Consider the following 17946-nt stretch of genomic DNA (forward strand, 5'->3'; position numbering starts at 1 on the left):
CTGTTTGATCGTGGTGTATGATTTTTTGGATGAATTGTTGAAGTCGATTGGCCAAAATTTTGTTGAGAAGTTTTGCATCAATGTTCATCAAAGAAATAGATCTGTAGTTCTCTTTCTTTGATGAGTCTCTGCCTGGTTTTGGAATGAGGGGTATGATGGCTTCATAGAATGAGTTCAGTAGTGAACTTTCTCTCTCAGTTTCATTGAAGAGTTGAGGGAGTATTGGTGTGAGCTCTGCTCTGAAGGCCTTGTAGAATTCTGCTGTAAATCCATCTGATCCTGGGCTTTTCTTAGATGGGAGGTCTCTTATTGCTGTTTCTATTTCAGTGCTTGATACGGGCCTGTTAAGATGGTTTAACTCATCTTGGTTTAGTTTCAGCATGTTGATATTTGCTAGGAAAAGATCCATTTCTGCCAAGTTCTCAAACTTATTAGCATAAAGGTTTGAGAAGTATTCCCTTATAATGTTCTGAATCTTGGTTGTTTCTATGGTGATGTTTCCAGTCTCATCTCTGAGTTTATTTATTTGGGTGTGTTCTCTTCTTTTTCTGATAAGATTTGCTAAGGGTCTGTCAATTTTGTTAATATTTTTGAAAAACCAACTCTTGTTTTGTTGTTTCTATGTTTTTTTGGGATTCTAATTCATTTAATTCTGATTTAATTTTAATTTTTTCTTTCTGTCTACTGGATTGGGGTTTATCTTGCTGCTCTTTTTCAAGGAGGTTCAGCTGACTCATTAAATTGTTGATTTTATATCTCTCCAATTTGTTGATGTAGGAACTCAGAGCTATAAACTTGCCTCTGAGTACTGCCTTTGCTGTGTCCCAGAGGAAGTGGTAATTTGTGTGTTCATTTTTGTTGAATATAATGAACATTTGAATTTCATTTCTAATCTCTTCCATGACCCACTGGTGATCCAACAGTGTGTTGTTCAGCCTCCATTGTTATAGAACTTTCTTTGGTGGCTTTTGGTGTTGCGTTCTAATTTTATTCCCTTGTGGTCTGAGAGAATGCAAGGTATAACTTCAATGTTTCTGAATTTGGACAAGTTTGCTTTGTGACCTAAAATGTGGTCTATTTTGGAAAATTGGAACTTTATTTTTTTATCCCCAAAAGTTACTGAAAGAATGTAATCTAAATTTTTAGATAACATCCTATATCCATAAATGATTTTCATAATAAAATAATCCTAGTTTCTTAATCTATAAAAGTGAGGATAATAATTCCCCATACTTCAAAATATTATTCCAGAATTAGATGCAGTAATATATGCTCTATCTATCTAGTATTTTATTTGTAACAGGCCTCCAATACCCCAACAGTCATTGTAAGCATAGCTAACCGCACTGTTTCAAGCTTTTACTTATGATCTCCAGAGGAACTAAGATTTAGGATTGCTACAGTTCCCATTTTACAGATGGAAAGACTAAGGTGTTGTTAGCCCATTCACACAATTAGTGAATAGTGTTCTAATTCAAGCAAACTGTCACCTTTCACTATTGCTGCTCCTGTTGTCTTTTTATCCTAGTTACTGGTAAAGCCAGGACTCCCAAAGTTTAGCATCATTATCCATCTTAAGAATGCCACAAGATCATATGTATAGTGAATCTAAAATTAAGTCACTTCTGTGCCTCTCCAGTTGTAGAGGTAAATATTATAGACATTGTTTCCAAATGTGGTTATTCTAAATACAAGACTCAATATTACATTTTCTACTCACGATTTGTTTGTCCTCTCCATTCTCTCCTCAACTCCTGTTTTTGAATATAGCCTTAGCATTGTGGTAGAAAAGGATGAAATAGAAAGAAAGTAAAGCAAGGCTCAGACAGACATAGAAATTGTCTCAGGAGGTAGAGAGCAGAATTACTACACATAATACTTTAAGCCCAGGCAGAAAACTTCTCAAGACCCTTTCTCAAAAATAACCATTTTTAAAAGGCCTGAAATCTTGGGTCAAGGATAGAGTACAGCCCAGCCAAGTGTAAGCACTGAGCTCAGATTCCAAAAGGACCAAGAGAGGGAGGGAGAGAGATGGAGCAAGGAAGGGGGGAGGGAGAGGAGAGAGATTGTATATTGGTAAAGATACAAACATGAGATTTAGGCTAAATAGAAGAAGAATCAGGACAGGGGGCAAGGGGCAAAAGGTAGATATGATTAAGCAGTAGTAGTTCAGATGTAGTCTGTTTATTCAGCTCTGTAAGGGTTTCTGGAGACACTGTTACCATTGTCATCACTTGAGGGAAACAAGATTATTAGTACTGCTGGCCAGGAGAAGGGTGTGTCTGTCCTGTGGCCCTCTGCTGTTCCTTGGGGAGACTTTTGTTCCCTTGTCATAAAAATGTTAGTCCCAGAATACAAGATGGCTACAGAAGAGAAAGACTCAATCAGAGACAAATGAGGAAGGAAAGCAGCAATTTGAGGTTTTTATCCTGCTTTTAGTTAACTGATAGGCCTAAGTGAGGAGTTCATTATTTTTAGCAAAAGCAATTTCTACGTACCTGTGATAATTGTATGTGAAACTTTCCACTTATATTTCAGTAAGGCCATTTTAGTTTTCCTCACAGCTTCCCTCTTTGACATTTTCCTTGTATCTTTCCAGAGGATTTTTAAAAGTACTCTCTATTAAAGGCTTTTGTTTTTCCTGGAAATTATGCTTTAGGGAAGAGGGAATAAATACAAATTTCCCATTTCTCCTGCTAAGTAGTAAAGACTCTCAATATTCTAGGTTAAACAAGCATAAGAAGATTTTGTAAGGTGGAGGGGGAAAAAGGTAGGCTATGTTAGGACCTTGAGACCTAAGGCTCAACAGAGTCATAAGATCTCTCGTTTTTCCTTTTTTATTGCATATATCCTAGACACGAATACAGCAACCCAGAAATGCCAGAGACAAAGAAATCATCATCTGTCTTCAGCCAAAGGTCCAGGAAAGGGGAGGGGGAAAAAACCAAATCTCTACCCTTATAGTTCTTAGTTGTAACAGACTCTTGCAACAAAAGATTAATAAGAGAAAGGTATAAACTTACGAACATGAACATCTTATATACACATAGATTCACAGAGAAATGAGTACATTTCAAAGAGATGGCCTTGAATTCAGGCTGAAATACAACTTTCATATGAAACAAACCAAAGGATGTAGGGAATTCAGGAATGGGCAGGTGCCCAGAAAAAGAAATTAAGCAAAGGAAAGGTTTGTTGTGTAGGTATAAGTTGTTACCTGTCTACTAACAGAGCCTCTACTGATCCAGAGTCATCTTCCTGGCACAAACAGGAGACTTGGTATCAAATGGAAATTTCTTACAGATGAGTCTTTCCCTTTAAAAAAAAAAAAAAGGAAGTGGCGCTGTAGTAGCTCAAGTGGTAGAGCGCTTGCCTTGAGCTGAAGAGCTGAGGGACAGCTCCCAGGCCCAGAGTTCAAGCTCCACAACCAACCAAAAAAAAGCCAACTCTCTAGCTCTGTCTTTGGGACTTCTCCTGCATCTACTATTTCTTAGAATAATACTTTCGCCAAGAGGAGGTTTTCTTTATTGTGATCTATTTACCACATTTTCTAAAAGCAAACTTAAGGCCATTACTGCCCTTTTTCAGACAAAGGCCATGGTAAAACTGAAGCCTCATACTTCAGAGGCCCAATGATATAATCAGACTTCACCATGCCTAGCAGTAATGAAGCACACTCTTCTACCTAGAGTCGTGATTTACCAGTAAGATAATAGCCATTCACCTCTCCCTGCTTTCCCTGCTAAAGCGGTGTCAGAAAACGAACAGCTAAAACAAAAAGTTTAAATGAGGGGCTAGGAAGGTTGCTCAGTGGTAGAGTGCTTGCCTTGCATGTATGAGGCCCTGGGTTCGATTCCTCAGCACCACATAAGCAGAAAAAGCTGGAAGTGGCGCTGTAGCTCAAGTGGTAGAACGCTAGCCTTGAGCTGAAGAGCTGAGAGACAGCACCCAGGCCCAGAGTTGAGGCCCCACAACCGGCAAAAAAAAAAAAAAGTTTAAATGAGATCACAAGTCTAATAATACCAAAGCATCCTTGTTTTCATCCCTGTTCAAAGAATGCTTACATTAACACAAAAACCTACTTGAATTCTATAGTAGCTTTAACCATAATAGCACCAAAGTGGAAATAACCCAGATATCTTTCAGTGGATTAATGGTTAAACTATGGTAGAATCATACCACAGAACACTATTCAGAAATAGAAAGGAATATACTAGTAATCCACACAGAACATGGATGGGTCTCTAGAGAATTATGATCTGTGAGGAAAAAAAATAAAAAGCAACATAGATATAGCATGTCATGTACATAGAATTCATGAAATGATAAAACCATAAATAGGGAACAAAGTAGTGGTTGTCAAGGCTTAAGAATGAAAAAAGGCAAAGACAGAAGTGAGTGCATTTATAAAAGAGCAATAAGAGAGATCTTTAGGCTGTACATAGTGGTACATGCCTATAATCCCAGCAATAAGGAACCTGAGGCAGGAAAGTCAAGAATTTAAAGCCAGCCTGGGCTACATAGTGAGCCTTAGTCTCAGACTGAGAGAGAGACAACTGAATTACTTTGTAACCTCATTGTATTAATGTATTATTATTCCACAGTGTATATTTTCTACAGTTTTATAAGATGTTACATTTGGAGAAACTGAGTAAAGGTTGCACACCCATGTCTCTGAATTTCTTGTACTTTACAAGTGCATCTACAGTTGTCTTAAAAGTTGAATAAAAATGAAAAGCATTTTCCAGCTAAGGACTTTATTTTCTTCAATGGGATAGATGACCACTATATTCTGACTGCCTGAATTAGATGTTCTTTTTCTCCTAGGCATGACTATTGGCTGATCATTAAGCAAGCATCTCAACCATCCTAGTCCCTAGTTTGTCTCACCAGAATCCTCAGTCACACCCTGCCTTCTCTTGCAACAATCATTACAGCTACCAACCATATCCCAGGCATTCCTAAGTGATTCCTAGTACCTTGCTTACTTCAAGTGGATGAAGGTCTGGCTGAGAGAGAACATTGCTTGTAATGAAAGACCTTCACCCTTGTGGTGATTAGTGGGCTCTACCAGGGCTGTTGCTGCTGTGAATGGTGAAGGCAGCCAGGATTACAAGCCACATAAGTTGGTGGCATAGTTTTCAGGTGACATGAGGAGAAGAGTTGTCAGGAAAAAAGAAGACCAAGTCAGAGTTTATTCCCAGTGGTCCTGTTGGGTGCAGCAGGACATTCCTCCCACAGACCTGTTCCTCTATGGCCTGACATCCAGACGGTGACCTTTAGCTTGCCAGCTTGACTCCTAGGAGGCCTTGCAGTGTTTGCACATTATGTAATGTCTGTGCTTCAGTACAGATCTTGGGGAAACAAATGGAGGAAATTTGCAAGTCCAAATAGTGGATAATAAGTCCTGCCTGATCTAGATAGAAACTTTTTCTGTATTCTTTATGCACTCATTTTTTGTTGTTGTTGTTGGTATAAAGTCTGAAAACTTCAAGAACCAAACTATTCAAATATTTCTAGTGCTGCTGTTCTTTGGCAAAGATGCCCCATCCTTTCTTGTATGCTGGAGCTAGATAATCTTCTCCAATATGAGTAAATAAAACATCATTTTCTAGCCAGCATTAAGAGAAGAGTAGCTCTAAGTTAGTTACCAGAGAATTCATCAGGATAAATTCTGTAACTAGATTGTTTTAAAAGTTATTTTAAAGAACATGGATTTTTCTCCCCTGTAATCTCAATCCTGGAATGTTTGCTACTACATATTTTCATTAAAATAGATGTTATTCCACTTCATGAGAAATAGACTTTCCAAGACAGCTAAATTGGATTTTCTGATCAAAGTAAAAGAAAATATATTTTAGCTCAGCAGCATCACAGGTCAAATAATTAACTTTTTCAAATATTCGAAGGTCTTTTCATTCAGCTAAATTGGTGTTTTAGTTCCTTTCAGTTACCTAACTAGAAAAACATAGCACAGAGATATAGGGTTATGTTACCTCGTTGAATACCTTCTTGTAAATGAAACTTTAATCATTCTTATACTTAATGTGGAAATAACATTTTTAAACATTTACAATAATATAAAATGACTGAACTGTTTAGCAAGCTAACAACACAAGCTTCACTAAAAGAATCACAAATCCTTGAGTTCTTGGAATATTTTAATCCAGTTCCAGAATAATTTTTTTAACAAGAACTCAGAATCCCATGTTAACTATTTACTCATTTAAATGAGAAGCTTGTGAAATCTGTTTATGAAACCCAACTGCAATGTTTAATGATATATAGAAACAGCCTAAAATCCAGGAATGAAGAAAAAATTGTTTTGTCAGTATTAGATTTAAAACCAAAGGTGACTACATATGGAGCTAAGATAGCATCACTTGTCTAAAACTAAGACATGCTAATATCTTACTATTTTTCTAAATGAAATTTTGATTGTTTTTATTCTTTATTGAGATTTATATTAGCATCTTAGTTGTACAAGTGAAGGTTTCACTGTAGCATTTCCATACCTACAATGTAACTCAGTCGAACTTCCCTCTTCTAGCTCTCCCTTATCTGCCCTCCTCCCTTCTTAACACAATTTGAACAGGTTTTATTGTTCTATTTTCATTATTCTATATATTCTGTTTCTATTTTCCATGCATACAAAGTATTTCGATCACTTTCCTTTAACTTCTTTTGTGGCCCACTCTACTCCCTCTTGTATCTGCCCCCCAATGTAGCTTGTTTTCATTTTCTTTTTTCATTTCATTTTTAGAGTGTTTAATTGTACAAAGGGGTTTCATCATGGTAATATATGCACATCATATTCACACATACACATATTATGATTTAGTCAGATTAAGCTCATCTGTTGTTCTTTCCCCATCCCCCTCCATTGTTTAACAGTGTTTAGCAAGTTTCCTTATACAAGCTTCATATATAGACACCATGTATGTTGATATTTGCTTATGTTTTAACATTATCTTCCAGCTTAAAGAGTTTTTGAAATCCCTTTAGTTGTGTTCTCTTCACTGTGGTGAACACACTGTCATTTGGGTAAAGTATCTGTCTACAGACTGAAAGGCGGACTCTAATAACCAGGAGCCCAGCTATAGAGAAGCATAATAAAATACATGAATAAGAAACATTTTTCCAAATCATAAAGAACTTTTAGAATGAAAAAACTTCTTTTCTGTGTCTAGTTTCTACTTTGTTAAAAGCCACATCTGGCACCACTGGAAAAGATGGAAAACAAGCTGAAAAAGATAATAAGGAATTACTAAACAGTTTTCCCTTGTTCAGCAGCTTTACCTACATTTCTAGTTTGGCTTAATCTTCAGATAGACTCCTCCTGTCTGATGCCTTTCTGACTTCTCACCTTGCTCTGACCAAGTTTCTCTGTCATTTTTAATCTCTGCTTACTTAGCTGCTGCTCATGTCTCCAGGATCTTCCAGTCTTACAATATGTCCCTAATCCTGCCACGGTGCACCTTTGCCTGACTCAAGCATTCCTAGCTAATCTTGCCATCTCTGAGATAGGCAGATGTTTGAGAAGGGTACTTGGAAAATCTCTTTTATAGTCAGCTACTACTTCTACCTTCTCCCAGGGAAGCTGTGGATGTGTATAGATATGCCATGATGCCACCCTCCTCCCATATTCAATATCAGAATCTTGTGGAAGGTAAGCAGAACATCTCCACAAACACCCAGAAAATGTAAAGGACATATTTTCACCTTTCATCTACTGGGATTGAGTTTGACTGTAGTTAACAGAAAACTAAATCACAGTGGCCAAAGCATATAGCTGTATGCAGTCGAGACTGAAGTAAACAAATGTCCCGGGCTGGGAAGGTGGCTCAGTGGTAGAGCGTTTGCCTCGCAAGCCTGAGGCCCTGGGTTCAATTCCTCAGCACCATATAAGCAAAAAGAAAAAAGCCGGAAGTGGCGCTGTGGCTCAAGTGGTAGAGCACTAGCCTTGAGCTGAAGAGCTGAGGGACAGTGCCCAGGCCCAGAGTTCAGGCCCCACAACTGGAATAAAAAAAAAAAATGTCCCACTGGGCCTTCAGAGATGTGGGTTTTCTATATTTCCACGCTGTTATCCTTTAGTATCTAGGTTTCTTCCTGCTCAGTATCTCATGGTCACATGATTGCTCTTGCAACCTCGTGCCTCCCGTATAACACTGAAAGAAAGGAAGGGAACAAGAGAGAAAAAAAGGCTTGTCCCTGATTACCTTTGACTTATTAATAAAAGACTCACATGATTGTAATCCCATCTCTCCAGAGGCTAAGGAAGATGTTGAGCTTGAGGTCAGCCTAGGGAAGAGAGGAAAGAAGGAGGGAGAGATTCTTTCCCAGAATATTCCTCCTATAAACTAGAAGCCAGGAAGTCATTGTTTTGTCTTTCATTTCTAAGTAGAAGCAGTCACAGGAACTGAGGGGGTTTGTTACTGGCTTTTGGAGAAGTATATTGTATACTACTAAGTATACATTGTACACTACTACAGCTCCAATTCAAGACAGTCTTGAGACTCATCTTTTTATAAGTAAATCACCTCCCAACACCTCATTCAGGCATGTCACCCCAATCTCTGACTGAAATCCACTGTAATTAAAATACCATAGCCTCATTTCCCCAGAATGTCATTGGACTTCATAGGTTCTGGTGTGATAACCTCAGATTAGGGTCTGTAGTTTATTTCCTAATTGCTGCTTGTTTTGAAAGCATGTCTAGATATCCCTATTCATACTAGAGTCCATCTCAATTCCCATAGTGACTAGTGTACTTTATTAACTTTAAAGTTCACTTAAAATAAAAATTTTCTTGTGGTGCTAGAAATCAAACCTAGGGCCTTGCACATGCTAGACAAGCATTCTACCACTGAGCCACATCCAAATAAAAACTTTACTCTGTCACTTCTTTTAGTCTTTCCCCAGCCACTCTTCCATCATGGAGATGAGTATACCAAACCCATTTCATATCTACCAAATCTCGAAATGAGATGAAGTTTTAAAAGAGATGAAGTTTTACTTGGATTATTTTGTACATATAGAATCTGTCAACCCTTTTAAAGAAGTTCAAAGTGCCTAGAAATATCTTGACCAGAATAGAGCATAACAATCACATTTTTCACTGCAATATACACAGCCATATATGGCAAATTTCCTATCTCCACAATCACCTGTCCTGATTAAACTGTGACCATCTATAGGAATTCCCTTTGCTTTAGCACCATTGATCTTTTCTACCAATATGAAGGCAAAATAAAATACCAGGGCATTCTACTTGGAAATTGTACTAGTTTGACTTTCCATCTCTATGTTTTGCTTTATGATGTTATTTATGCATCTCTTTATATAATTTTTTTTTGGTCATGGGGTTTGAACTCTGGGCCTGGGCACTGTCCCTCAGCTCTTCAACTCAAGGGTAGCACTTTACCACTTGAGCCACAGTGCCACTTGCAGTTTTCTGGTGATTTATTGGAGATAAGAGTCTCACGGACTTTCCTGCCAGGGCGGGCTTTGAACTGCGATCCTCAGATCTCAATCCTTAGCCCCCTAAGTAGCTAGGATTACAGGCGTGAGCCACCAGCACCTAGCACATGTAATTATAATAATTAGTCCTTATTAATTATTATTACTTATTGCTTACATTGTCCCTGGATGCTTTGTGTTCATGTAAACAAGTTTCTGGTTAATCTCAAGAAAAACTTTTAAAGTTGCCCTCTTTCCTGTAATTTATACCACTTATACACTACTACCTTCTAGGTTGGCTTATCAAGTGTGAGCATACTTCAGCCTCTAGTTCTTGTGATATCAGCTAAGGACCACTTCAAATCAGGCAGCAAACTTTTCCTCTCTACACCTCTTCAAAACACTTGACCAACTGCCACTTTCAGGCCATTCCTATTTATTTTAACAATCCTTCCTCATACACATATGCAATGAAGCTAGAACTAGCTCTAACACAGGAGAAAATGAATGAAATGCCTTTAAGTTACTGAGTATATTACAGGGGACAAATGTGAAAAGTGTTTACTGTATCATGGAAGGAATATCATAAAAACAGACACAGGGTGGTAATGATACTTAGGAGGGATCAGTTCTACCTAGATAAGTAACAGAAGAACATACATGAGCTTGGATCTGAAAAGGACTTGGGATTTTTCTAGGCTGACAAAATGGCATCAAAATAGACAATGGGAAGGACAGAAGACAGCCTTCTGGCGTTGATTATGTACCATTTGGGGAAAATAGCAGTAAAAACATTTGAAATGTGAGATGAAGGCCCTATTGAGCTTCAAATTTTAATCCTCACTTTTCAACTATCCTGAACTTCTCAGCTCCTGCTCTCATTTGATGTCCCATCACAACATCCATATGTTGAATAGATGTTAGATGATGATAGTAGCAAGTGAATTTTAGACTCCTCCAAGTCTTTTTTATACCTGTGTTTAGATTTTTAGTGAAGGAAACTAAGCAATTTGCATTCTTATAAATCATTCCTTCTCCATGTTTTTATTTCCATTACTCCTGGTACTAAACATTTCCTTCACTATGGTCCTTGAAGCGCTCTGAATTCTGCTGTATTTCCAGGAATGTTGTTGACGGTTGTTGCCAAGAGAAATGTGTTTTCCACTTAGGAAATTACACTTCTATTTGGTATTATTATTTCTGAGCACTGAATTGCATTATGAGCATTTTTGAAGAATGACAAAGATGGCTTCTTCAGAGCAATTACTGAAAAAGGAACTAGTATTGTGTGCTTTTTATATATTTTTATATTATTATTATTACATATTTAGATGGGAAATTAGCAGGACAAAATAAGTAACAATAAGAATAAAGTTAATACATTCCCCAATGAAGAACTGGTTTCCAGAAATGTAAGACTCAATATAAATTATTTGAATTAAGTTTTTTTTCTAATTTAAGAATGACAAAAAAAGCTTAAAGCACAAATGTATACTTACCTGAATTGTCACAAAACAGAATTCCATAAATACCACCCCACCAAAAAGTCACCAATGCACAGATCCCAAAGGCCTCTCCTCTGCCTCTGCTGATCTGAACTCCCAGATGTAACTACCACCTTGACATCTAGTTACATTATTTAATTTTACCTGGTTTTGAATTTTGCCCTGTTCAAATTACCTAATGTACATTCTCTTATGGCTGGCTTTTTTTATACATAGTGTTTGCAATGTTCATCCATGTGCTTTGTGATTCTTTTCATTTCATTGCTCTATACTTTGCTCTACACTTTTATTACTCAAAAATTGATTACTCTTTTCTCAGAGATCACTGTCTTTGCCCACTATCTAGAATCTCAAAAACTTTTTTTTCATATATTTTGTCTTGCTTTTTTAGTTGTTTTTAGGAAGGATGACAAATCTTGTCCCTCTTACTCCATTTTACTTAGAAGTAGAACTGTGAACTTATTTCCATTTGAAATCAAAATTCAGTTGAGATTTCCATCTCTGAAAACATTTTTATTTCATAGAAATCTACTGTATATGTTAAATTTCATAAGGATTTTTTATAAGCAGCTTAAAGTCAAAATTTTCTCATTAAAAATGACTGGAGTATTTCCTATAAAACTTTATTATTAACAAAATGCCAAGTACAAGGTATGGAAGCTACACATTTAATTCTACAAAACCGTATACTTCAAAATATATAGGTGTGGGCAGCCCAGAAAGCATCTCATATGGCTGCCATGCACCAAAGTTGGGCCTTCCCACACCACACCAGGTTTCAAACTGTGTGTACAGTCTTCTGTGATAAGAGAGGACTAACTGACCTTGGAGGATATCTGATATTAGCATCAATTATCTAGGTTATCATAGTTATCTAGGTAGTAAGTAAGATGTAAGCCTACATTACTATAGGAATTTCCTTCCCCATCCCTATCTCCACCACCTTGAAGAAACAAGTACCGAGTTCAACTTGGTTCACTTAGTCCAACTTCTGTAACATAATCCTCCTGTAGATTCTGGACTATCTATAATGACATCTTTATAGGAAGGTTAATTAAAGGTATGTTGCTCTAGCAAACATTTTGTGTTTCTGATACAAGAAACAAACATTGAATTGACTTGATTATAGAATCTCTGAAAAAAGGTAAGGATAAATCTGTTTACAATGACAGAGTAATGCTTTATCAATAGTCAGTTATCCATGTTTTTTATGTTGATTTCAAGTGCCCTGAGTTGCAATAGGGAAAATTCCACCTAAGAGAAAAGTGCACTAATGAGGACTGCCACTGGGGCTTTTATTTCATGTAGGAGAAAGCACTTGTTTGGCATTCAGTCTGTTGGTAATAAAACCCAAACAGGCTGTGTCTACAGTGAAGGGAGAGGAACAAGTCCTGTGTACCCTCTTGACTAAATGAGTCTACACTGCAGATAAAGTGCTTTGGACGTACTGGGTCAAGAATGCAGAATCTCAGCTGAGGCTAGCCTATCCATGTCACTCAGTGACCACCCCATTATAAAGAATTGCTGGGGATGGATGGCTGCCCATCAAGACCTGCTGTAACAGAAAAGAAACTTGGCATCCTGCCTGTATCTCAGTGGGAGAATTCTATCCAGAAGTGAACAGAGGTCTAGGAACATAGGACCTGGACTTTCAGAAAGTCAAAGCTAGAGGAGGATACATGAAAAGATGCTTTTCCTCAACTTTATAGCTCCTATCTCTGAAGGAGAAATAATAGTATACCAATTTGTCATGAAAAATAGGAAACAATTATCACAGAAGGAAAACATGGACATCTACCAGACACGTTTATTAAATGAAGTCTTTTCAAATCAGTAAGACAGTTGTCCTTCATGATTTTGTAGCTCTGAACAGCAAGCAAGTAATCTAAGTCTGGATCAAAATTAAAGACTGATAAAGAGAATCAGGTGCTGCTTTAAGAGCAGATTGCTTTATATGATGCAAGTACATCAGGAATTTCCTCAAGATAAGAGAGACCAAAACAGAAATACAGGCTCAAAGAAAGGAAGACTCCAAGGAAATGGATAATGCAACAAACAGGAAAAAGCAGGGGGAAGACATTTGTTAAAAGCTCTTTAATCTCAGAAAGGTGACAAAACATCTGTAAAACAAAGAAAAAAGGCTATGAAAATGGAAAAAGAACAGGAAAATCTTTGCTGAAGAGACAGTTGAAGAAATCTTCTAGAGAATAAGGGAAATAGAGAGAAAGGTTATAGAAAAACATATAATTTAGGGCTGGGAAGTTGGCTCAGTGGTAGAGTGCTTGCCTTGCATGCCTGAGGCCCTGGGTTTGATTCCTCAGCACCACATAAGCAAAAAAGAAAAAATCCGGAAGTGGCTCTGTGACTCAAGTGGTAGAACGCTAGCCTTGAGCTAAAGAGCTGAGGGACAGCGCCCAGGCCCAGAGTTCAGTCCCCACAACTGGACCCCCCCCCAAAAAAAAAGAAAAGAAAAACATAATTTAACAAATGAGCCGGGCACTGGTGGCTCACGCCTGTAATCCTAGCTACTCAGGAGGCTGAGATCTGAGGATCGCGGTTCAAAGCCAGCCCGGGCAGGAGAGACCATGAGACTCCTATCTCCAATAAACCACCACAAAACCGGAAGTGGCGCTGTAGCTTAAGTGGTAGAGCGCTTGCCTTGAGCTGAAGAGCTGAGGGACAGCACCCAGGCCCAGAGTTCAAGCCCCACAACCGACCAAAAAAAAAAAAAAAATGAATCTCTGAGGCCTAATAACCTACTAGTAGAAGTTCCAGACAGAAAAGGCAGAGAAAATAGGACAAGAAATTATCAAAGAAATAATGGGTGCAGAAGGGGGGTGCAGAAACATTCAGAAATGAATTCAATGAGTCCAGGAATAAATGAGCCCACCAGGTGTCTGGCCCTAATATGTTAAAAATTCCTATGAATCTATGAATTGGTGTTCCCTCAGAACTGAGATGAAGATACTAAGAAGAGTTCTTGAGCTTGAGAGTAAAGGAATGAGGGAGGTGGGAAGAATTTAAGGGAAGTAGTTACATTCATAAAAACTAGAATTGTAACCACTAACCTTGGATGCTAGATTGTGGAGAGTTGGCCATTCCTAGCTTAAACTTCTATACATAGCCAAACTATAAATCAATGCAAAAAATTAGGTATGTAAACATGTATAAAATCTAACTAATGTGCTTCAGTGAAAAAATAAACCAAAGAAAGACAGTCATGGACAGAATCTGCAAAACAAAGAATCTAGTCCAGAAAAGCCCGCGGGTGACATCTATGCAGCAAGTTTGGAGAGCAATCAGTTTAAGATAGGCAAAAAGAAAGAAAGAAAAGGAAGGCTCTACAGGAAGAAGGATGTGATAGACAAATTATTAGGTCTGTTGGTTACTTGGGAATAAAATTTGATGGAAATCTGCAAACACTGATAGATTGTTGAAGAAAAAAGGGAATTTTTGTGCATGACTAATGAAATAATTATAGGAAGAGCATATACAAAAGGAAAAAAAGAAACACTGTCACCAGTAGAAGGGAAGAAGGTAAGAGGAAGGGCAAGCAAATCCCCTGAGATTCCATTAACCACAAATAATCACTGTGATTATTTTGTTCTCCATCTTTTCATATATATCCCAACCATACACTGTTTCTATAACAATGAGATCACAAGGCATTTTTTGTAATCTCCTTTTTATGATACTCTTAAATATGTATTTGACATTCTATATTCATCACCATAGAGTATATATAGTAGAGTAATTGAGTGGATGAACTGTAATGTAGTAACCAAATTCCTGTTGCTTTAATCCATTCAGTTATTATAAATACCTTGTTTTGTTAGGAAAACAAAAATATTCTGACTTTGGAAATAAGACTTAAAGCTTTGTATTGCACTTGCTTAATGTATAGCTATAGACTAAAGGTCCAGTCTCAACTTAAGAAAGTAGGCTAAGAAAATACAGGATATGTATTCTAGTATGCTTTCCTTTAAGAAGTCATCAAAAACAACACTCAACAAAACAACAGAGAGAGAACCACAGGCAAGCACCACTATGAGAGGGAACAACAAACTAGATCCCCTACCCATGCTAGCTTTCTCCCTCAAAAGTTATCCTTAGCTGCATAGGGCTTCTACAATCCTCAGCTAGAGAAAGTGTCTGCCCTGCCCTTTCTGTCTGAAATGTTTCTTCCCCCAGTGTTAGCTGGCCCAACCCCTTCTTTTCATGTCAATCTAGTTCAGACATCCCTCTTTGAGGCACTCCAGTATACTTTACATGAAATAGATACCACATCTCTGCACAGTCTATCTCCTTAGCTTATTTTGGTCTCACATTGTACTATGTATTTGTTTGTTTGTATTTGCCCATCCCCAACATTAAAAATGTACTAAATTTAGCACGATCTATTCATTTCCAGATGCCATATGTGTTACCTGCATATGTCTCTCTCATGGCCTTACCAATATCTCATATCAGCACTTGACCTGTTGAAAAGGGGAGATGTGTGAGTTTCAAAACTTAATTCATTTTTGTGTTTGTTTTGCACATTCTAAGTATCTGGCTTTTTGTTTGCTAAATGTAGCTAATGCTGCCTACCTTGGAGCCCAAGAAATGATGCAGGTGGTGAAGAGAGATGACGAAACCATAAAGAATAATTTATCCAAGGTAATCACTTAAATACTACAAGCAATTAATTATATACACAGAAATTTTATTGAGAATGAAGGGCTGGAATTCTGTATGACCTTAAAGATTTGTCAGTTTATACAGAGTTATACTTCTAGTTCAAATTAATGTTATCCCTAAAAGTTACATAGTACAAGTAAAGCTGATTAGCTACTTGAATATACTTTGTCACTTATTTTATTGAACTTGTTTTTAGAATTCTTATCTATTTTGACAATGCATAGTACTAAGGAGAATTAAAATTATTTGTATGATAAGATTATGTTAAAACATAAATAATGTGTGACATGGTGACTGGTAAGTTTCTTCTTTCTTACTCTTAAGCCATTAGAGTAAGACTGTCTTGTTTAATGCACACAAAAAAGAAAGCAGTTTTCTGACTTGGGCCCCAGTGGCTCCCACATGTAATCCTAGCTACACAAGAGGCTGAGATCTGAAGTTAGAGATGCAACAACCGCCCAGGCAGGAAAGTCTGTGACACTCTAATTTTCACTAAAATTCTTCTCGCTGGGTTAGGGAGGGGGAGGAGAGAAAGGAAGAGAAGAGAAGAAAAAGGAAAGGGAAAAATTATTACCTAAAAGGGAAAATACTTATGCCAACTGAATGTTGAATAATACTTAAGACATATTAAATAAAATATATTAAACGGTGATTTCACCTATTCCTCTATACCATTTATAATAGTTACTAGAACTTTTTCTTGTTGGTTGTGGGGCTTGAACTCAGGGCCTAAGTGCTGTCGCTGAGCTTTTGTGCTCAAGGCTAACATTCTACCACTTTGAGCTATAGCTCCACTTTCAGTTTTCTGGTTGTTAATAGGAGATAAGAGTCTCACAGACTTTCCTGCCTTGCCTGGCTTTGAACCTTGATTCTTAGATCTCAGCCTCCTGAGTAGCTATGATTACAGGCATGAGCCACTAGTACCTAGTTACTTAATAAAGAAATTTTTTAAGTTGTGCATGTTACCAAGCACTGATTGAAAGAAATTATATTTATTTCTTTGAAATATTTATATCTTTGAAAATATTTTCAACATACTGAAAATATTCATCTAGAAAGGACTAACAAATGGCAATCTCTGTCTTATGGCCAGCGTGGGCATTATATTTCTTAAAGAGCAGTTATCTAGAGATAGATCTAAATCAGAAGGAAGCCCTCATTTTTTAATGGAGAAGGCTAGGAGCCACAGGAGAGAAACTTTCCTCCAAGGCTGTCAACTACTAACCATCAAAGCATGTGAAAATGCAAGAAAACAGAATTTTTCTTCCCAGTTAAATTGTAAGCTCATCTGTTTTCAAAAATACATTTTAAGTTCTCCAGGGTAGAAGTTCATAAAAACAACTCAACTCCCAGTTTATAATAAGAGTGGCGGATACTCACTTCCAAAATTCACACTTGCCAAATAACTGGACCCATCATGTGTTAGAGCCTGGCTTACCACCTGGGGAAGCCAGCTGCTATAAAATCCTCATCACTTCTAGATCCTGGTGTGTGTTATGCTCAGAAAGAGGTCAAAGAAAGGTGCTAACTTATTCCTGTGCTAAGTTAAATCCATATGCAAGTTTAATCATTCCCAGATAGAGGTTTGTTCATACTGTGTCAGGACTGTAAGTTTACTGAAACTTTTATGGAGAAATATGGGGGTATAATGGTAGGTGGCAGACATTTCAAGGTTAGTATTAACACACAGTCACACAAATGGACTTTATGGGAATAATTTTGTTTCTAAGACAACATTAAATGTACTTACAGAATTTGAGGAAACAAGACATTGTTTAGTTTAATGGTCCTCAACTACCTTGAAGTTTATTGATTGTGTTTTCTACCAGTTAAATTTGAGCCCTCCACTCAAATAGTACAATTGCAGTTCCTAAGTGAAACTAGGTACAAAGAGACAGGAAGTTTATTGCAGTTTTTTGTTTCTGTACTGAAAAAGATGAAACATGCTATAATTCAATATTGATAAAAGTTTAATCAACATAATATACCCTAGTCTGCTTGAGAAAATAAGGAAAGTCAACAGAGCACATGGTTATTTCCGAGTCAAAGCACTGACTCTTGCCTTCAAAATACTCTTTAAAAGTGGTCAACTTGAAAAATAATTCCTGAGATTAGGAATGAGCTTTTTTTTTTTTTTTTTGGTCGGTAATGGGTCTTGAACTCTGGGCGTGGGTGCTGTCCTTGTGCTCTTCAGCTCAAGGTGAGTGTTCTACCACTTGAGCCACAGCACCACTTCTGGTTTTCTAGTGGTTTATTGGAGATAAGAGTCTCACGGACTTTCCTGCCCAGGCTGGCTTTGAAC

The 17946-nt window shown here is 37.4% G+C and overlaps 1 protein-coding gene across 4 annotated transcripts in view; it reads left to right on the top strand.

The window, feature by feature from the left end:
- The window catches only part of Ldah (lipid droplet associated hydrolase), a 90683-nt gene that overhangs the window by 59155 nt on the left and 13582 nt on the right, over positions 1–17946 (top strand). For all 4 annotated transcript variants that reach the window (XM_013013746.1, XM_013013745.1, XM_013013744.1 and 1 more), the window contains exon 6: positions 15541–15623. In XM_013013746.1, coding sequence (XP_012869200.1) covers positions 15541–15623 — 83 coding nt within the window. The remainder of the gene's footprint in view (positions 1–15540; positions 15624–17946) is intronic.

Source organism: Dipodomys ordii, unplaced genomic scaffold (genome assembly GCF_000151885.1).
Source record: "Dipodomys ordii isolate 6190 unplaced genomic scaffold, Dord_2.0 Scaffold20, whole genome shotgun sequence".
Lineage (NCBI taxonomy): Eukaryota > Metazoa > Chordata > Mammalia > Rodentia > Heteromyidae > Dipodomys > Dipodomys ordii.